The sequence below is a fragment of the Juglans microcarpa x Juglans regia genome, chromosome 8D (assembly GCF_004785595.1).
Source record: "Juglans microcarpa x Juglans regia isolate MS1-56 chromosome 8D, Jm3101_v1.0, whole genome shotgun sequence".
Lineage (NCBI taxonomy): Eukaryota > Viridiplantae > Streptophyta > Magnoliopsida > Fagales > Juglandaceae > Juglans > Juglans microcarpa x Juglans regia.
The window spans coordinates 26,528,649-26,534,420 of record NC_054608.1 but is presented as its reverse complement, the minus strand read 5'-3'; the positions used below and the strand labels follow the sequence as shown (position 1 = coordinate 26,534,420).

General features: G+C 31.5%; 1 protein-coding gene across 1 annotated transcript; it reads left to right on the top strand.

The window, feature by feature from the left end:
- Window positions 1-532: 532 nt before the first annotated feature.
- LOC121242359 (replication protein A 70 kDa DNA-binding subunit B-like) lies at window positions 533-3,490 on the top strand. Its single transcript, XM_041140233.1, has 8 exons — window positions 533-920; window positions 1,351-1,505; window positions 1,722-1,992; window positions 2,084-2,180; window positions 2,294-2,418; window positions 2,503-2,581; window positions 2,782-2,938; window positions 3,366-3,490. The coding sequence occupies exons 1-8, from the start codon at window positions 533-535 to the stop codon at window positions 3,387-3,389; spliced, it is 1,296 nt and encodes a 431-aa protein (XP_040996167.1). The 3' UTR covers window positions 3,390-3,490.
- The last annotated feature ends 2,282 nt before the right edge of the window (window positions 3,491-5,772 follow it).

The window sequence follows — 5,772 nt, the reverse complement described above, 5'->3', positions numbered from 1 at the left end:
TTCACGCTTCAAAATTCCATTAGATCTTGACAAAAATAGTACTTGTTGTGTAAGCAAACAAGGTGCTCTTGCCAAATTGTTACGTCTTGCAAAGTTAATCATATGGGATGAAGCACCTATGTCTAGAAAAGAATGTATGCAAGCATTGGATAAAATGTTACGAGACATAACTGATTCAAGATTACCATTTGGTGGAAAAATTATCGTATTCGGTGGAGATTTTCGTCAAGTCTTACCTGTGATTCGTAAAGGCACAAGACAAGAAGAAGTTAATGCCAGTTTAGCATCGTCATATTTGTGGTCCACTTTAACTAAGATTAGGTTGAGTGAAAATATGCGAGCAAGATTCAATCCAAACTTCTCAAATTATTTACTTCAGGTCGGAAATGGAACAACACCAATCACAATTGAGAATAAGATCAAAATTCCCAATGAAATGCTCATTCCTTACAAAAATGATGTGGAGTCTTTAAATGATCTGATCGATGCGGTCTTCTAGGATATTGGCAGTTATTCAGAAAATTTATCCGAAATGACAAATCGAGCTATATTGACACCAAAGAACAACTTCGTCGATGAGATAAATACAATACTTATTCAAAGATTTCCTGGTACAGTTACACAATACTATAGCTTCGATGAAACGATTGATACATCAGAACAAGGCATCATGAAGGATTTCTTAAACACATTAACACCAAATGGACTTCCACCCTATGAATTGTTACTAAAAAAAAATTGTCCTATCATGTTACTCAGAAATGTCAATCCTTCAGAAGGTTTGTGCAATGGAACACGTCTTATTTGTCGCAACTTTGAACGAAATATCATTGATGCTGAAATTGCAGTTGGTCACCACACCGGAAAAAGAGTTTTCATACCAAGGATTCCTTTCTTGCCAAATGCAGACGATAATAGTGGTTTTCTATTCAAAAGAACACAATTTCCTATCAGATTAAGTTTTGCGATGACAATAAATAAAGCACAAGGGCAGACATTAGATTTTGTTGGTGTATACTTGCCTCAACCTATATTTTGTCATGGCCAACTATATGTAGCATTGTCAAGAGCCAAAACTTCTGCTTCAGTAAAAGTTCTTATAAGACCAGTATCAACTCATGATTGTGAAGAAGCTGAAACAAATAATATTGTTTATAGAGAATTACTAACACTAGCATATTCATCATAAACTTCTGTGAGTAATCGAATTTCAATATATACCTCTCAATTAAATACAATTTGTTTTTTCACTATGTAATTTTCACAACTTCTTATTATTCTTTTATTAAAATTGTTTTATTTAAATTCAATTGTTTGGACTAATATTTCTTTCTCTTAATTCATAAGTAGGCTTCAACTTGCGGACTGTCTATACATCAATCAAAAACATTACTCCAAGTACAAGAAATTGGAGCATCAAGATGATTGTGTCAGACAAATCACCCAAACGTATTGCACAACATTCACCAACAAAATATCAAAATCTAACATTGATAGACCCTGAGGTAACACATTGACATCAATATCATACTTGCAAAAACATACTTAATATTTACATTGTATTTTTTCACATGATATATTCAAAATATATATGTTTTCCCCTTACAACATAGATTCATTCTAACTATATTCTCAAATTAAATCTTATATATATATTTAATAAATACTATTTTCTAATCAATTGAATGCAAATAACTATTCATTTATACAATATTATGCAGGGCAACCGACTACAAGCAACAATTTTCGGCAAAGATATAGACCTACGTAATGACATGTTACACATATTCCGGTTTTACTACATCAGTAATGCTTATGTTAAGCCTTTAGATCCCAAGCATAGAATTGAAGCACATGAATACCAGTGGATCTTAAATTCAAGAACAATCATCGAAAACATTCCAGATGACGAAGTGGAATTACAACCACCAGAATATGATATTATCCCATTCACCAATCTGCATGACTACAAAGACACTGGAACTGAAATAGGTAAATATCACATCAATATATTTAACGTACTTCTTGATACTCTTATTCAGTTTTCACAAAAAAAAAAAAAAAAATCAACATAATTGGACAGCTATTCTGGCGATCGCAATATACATGAAACCTCCTAGAGAAATTACCTCAATACATGGGCCAACAAAAATTCAAGAAATATATGTTATCGACCAGAGGTAAAGAAGATTTCTCAACTATATATGTGATATTAATAAATTCTTTAACTACCTTGTTTTCAATATTATTTCATCATACTACACTTTTAAATACTTTCTCCTAAATTTTACAGCCTAATGCCCATATGGTTAACTATGTGGAGTCGATTTGTGGATGGTGAATGCCGAGCAATCTCTGATATTATTGAAGCTAAGCCAACTCTACTCGCAACACGTTTAAAAGTCGGTTCATACAATGGTATATTACACAACTTATAATATCAACATTTATTAAAAATAGAATGTATTATCTACTAACAAATTTCTTTTCTTTATAATATAGGTCTTTCTCTTTCATCTCAACCAACAAGTGTATTTACCTTAAATCCTGTCATCCCTGCTGCAACTCCATTATGTCAATGGTAATTCTTTCTTACTTTATTATATATATAAATAATCTGTACCTACAATAAAAACTTAAACATTCTATATTATATTACAAATTTCTAAAATATATACACAAAATATATATTCATCAACTAGCTCCAAAATTGTTTTTTCTTTTATATCTTTTCCTCCATGATTTCTCTCATTCATTTTAAATTATTCTAAAAATATTTAGGACGATGCTTAATCATGCACTGCTTGAAGAAATCGTCGAAAAAAATCTACATCATACAACGGCATCAGCATCAGCATCGACATCAAATGTTGACATGAAAGACATAATTAAGCTTGATGATCTTGCTGGTTTTCTTAAATCACTACAACCAATGACGGTACATTTCTACGGTCTTCTTAAACTTTTTTTTCTTTATATATATTGCCTTCTAAAAATTTTACACATGCCTTTTCAAAATAAATACAACCTTATCTTAAGGCTACATACTATTTACAACCATTAAAAACATATATCTGTTCCAAAATTAATGCAGAAAGCAAAATTTTGGATTAAAGCAACTATTTGTGTGGTTGATCTCCATCAAATATTATTCTACATGTCCTGCATTGGGTGTAAGAAGGGGACTGGATATGAACAAAATGAAAAATTTCAATGTTATCATTGCAAATACATGAGCAATGCACAACCACGATATATATGTTATATTCATATTTTACGTCGTAAATGTTTCTTTAATCAATTTTATGTTATATTTAAATTATTGCTTAATCATTCAGACTAAAAAATATAGTTTGTTTATATAGCTGTCGAGCTTACATCGACGTTGACGATGGTAATGGACGACTGGGGGCTGTCATGTTCGGTCAAATTGCAGAAGAAGCTCTAGGTTGCACAGCAATCGAACTAATGGAACATACAGGAGAGGTAACCAACTTATTCATATTCCAATTTGTATTTTAAAAACATTTAATCTTAGATATTCATATAGGAAGTTATCAAAAATATCTTTTACATTATATTTATTCACCATACAGGAACATTTACCGTATATCCAAAATATTGCAAAATTATGTTCAACCAAAAAATGGATCATACAATTGGGTGCAGATTTAGATCAACTCCAAAAACAACGTCACAAAAACTTCAATGTTCTCTCCATAAATGCTGTAAATGACGAGAACACACCACTTTGAATCCATAACCAGCAAACTTTACTTTCAGTAACGAAAGAAACAATTATGTAATATTTAGCAGTTTCAGACTTTACTTTCAGTAACGAAAGAAACAATTATGTAATATTTAGTCGTTTTAGACTCTACTTTCAGTAACGAAAGAAACAATTATGTAATATTTAGCAGTTTCAGACTTTACTTTCAGTAACGAAAGAAACAATTATGTCATATTTAGTCGTTTTAGACTCTATTTTCAGTAACGAAAGAAACAATTATGTAATATTCACTTTCCAGACTTGCTTAAACATATAGTTTGTTTAAATCATTTATCAGAGACCTTAAACAATCATAGTTTGCTTAAACAATTAATTATATTATCTTCATAGACCTTATCATTAAATTCTTTTCTTCTACACTAGATGTTTATATTTTAGAATAATTTAATACAGGGCAAACGTGCATCGCACGTAAATTCACTGCTAGTATATATATATATATATATATATATATATATATGTATTATATAGTAGTTGTCAAGGGCCCAAGCCTGAACCTTCACTTACGCATCTTGCCAACAAAGGAATACGCAAGGTCTGGGCAGCTTTATTATAGCATTAGAGAAGCGGAACCTCCAAGCTCAAGAGACATCCCGAATATGTATATAATATATATATATATGTTTATGTATGTGTGGACTTTTAAGTCTTTGTTTAAGGGTAGATCTGAGTTTAATTGGCAAGTATGGCCAATTAACAAATATAAGATCCAACTGTGTGCATGACAAATATAAGATTCTACTAGTACTAATCTTTCCATTAGACCGATGGATGCAGGATATTTGTGTGTGCATGACAACTAACAAATATAAGATATTCGACAAAGAGTCATTCTATCCAACTGCCTACACCGCACATGATGCTTTCCTGTTATTTTATTTATTTATGTTAAACTAATTGAGTTCTTCTACTCATTATTTCTACACCACATACTCGTTAAAAAAAAAAAAGATAAAAAATAAAAATAAGTATGTAATATAGAGATGATGAATAAAATTACTTTTCAACAAGTGGCATGCAACTTTCGTTGTTCAAGGAGTCATTTAATATTGGAGGGAGATGATCAATCTATTCACCAACTGTCAAAGAAGACATGCATGGACTTTCCATTATAGGTCTTTCACAAGATTTGATATAATTGCTAGCATTGTTCACCCAGGTGCAGGTTCATGTAACTGACTCTCTACAACAGGAAAGGTCTTGCAAGGAAAATATATCGTTGCAAAAAGTCTTTATTTTCCTTGCGACTGACTATTGGCAACGAACAATAATCATTGCCCTGCTTTCGGAATTGCCGCATTAGTGAATGTCAACACCAACGAGTTTTTCACAGCAAATAAAGACTTTTAGCAACGATATTCTCTCGTTGCAAATGTATATATTCTTGATGCTATTGTTCATCTAAGGGATATGAGCAATCGTTGCAATTGGTCTTTTACTAACAAAATATTTCATTTTTGCAACAAATTTGATTGCTGTAAATATACATTTGCAATGAATTTGATGCGTTGCAAATACATTGCAATGATTTTTTTTCCGTTGTACGTCTACAGTTGCAACAATTTCATTTTGTTGCAAATGTACAGTAGCAACGATATCAATTCATTGCAATGTAATGCAACGAATGTAAAGCAATGCAAATGTCCATTTCTAACAAAATGATTCGTTGCGGAATTACAAGTGCATTTGCAACAAATGTACTTCATTGCAAATGTAGTTCACCAACGAAATGCATTTGTTGCAAACATACCAAAGCAACAAATGCAATTCGATGGAAATCATCGTTGCAAATGCAATTCCTCAACAGATAAATTCATTGGAAATGGATATTTACAACGATGTACATTCGTTGAAAGGTACTACAACAACGATGTATATTCATTGCAAATGGACATTTGCAACGATATACATTCGTTGCAAAAGTACTTCACATTATTGCAACGAATTGTTTCCCCTGCAAATTGTGAAGTTGCAACGAATTA

Coding starts and splice junctions, on each gene's coding strand:
- LOC121242359 (XM_041140233.1), top strand. CDS start 533: ATGACAAATCGAGCTATATTGACACCAAAGAACAACTTCGTCGATGAG. Junction 2,181..2,293: donor ATATATGTTATCGACCAGAG/GTAAAGAAGATT, acceptor TAAATTTTACAG/CCTAATGCCCATATGGTTAA. Junction 2,582..2,781: donor GCAACTCCATTATGTCAATG/GTAATTCTTTCT, acceptor AAAAATATTTAG/GACGATGCTTAATCATGCAC.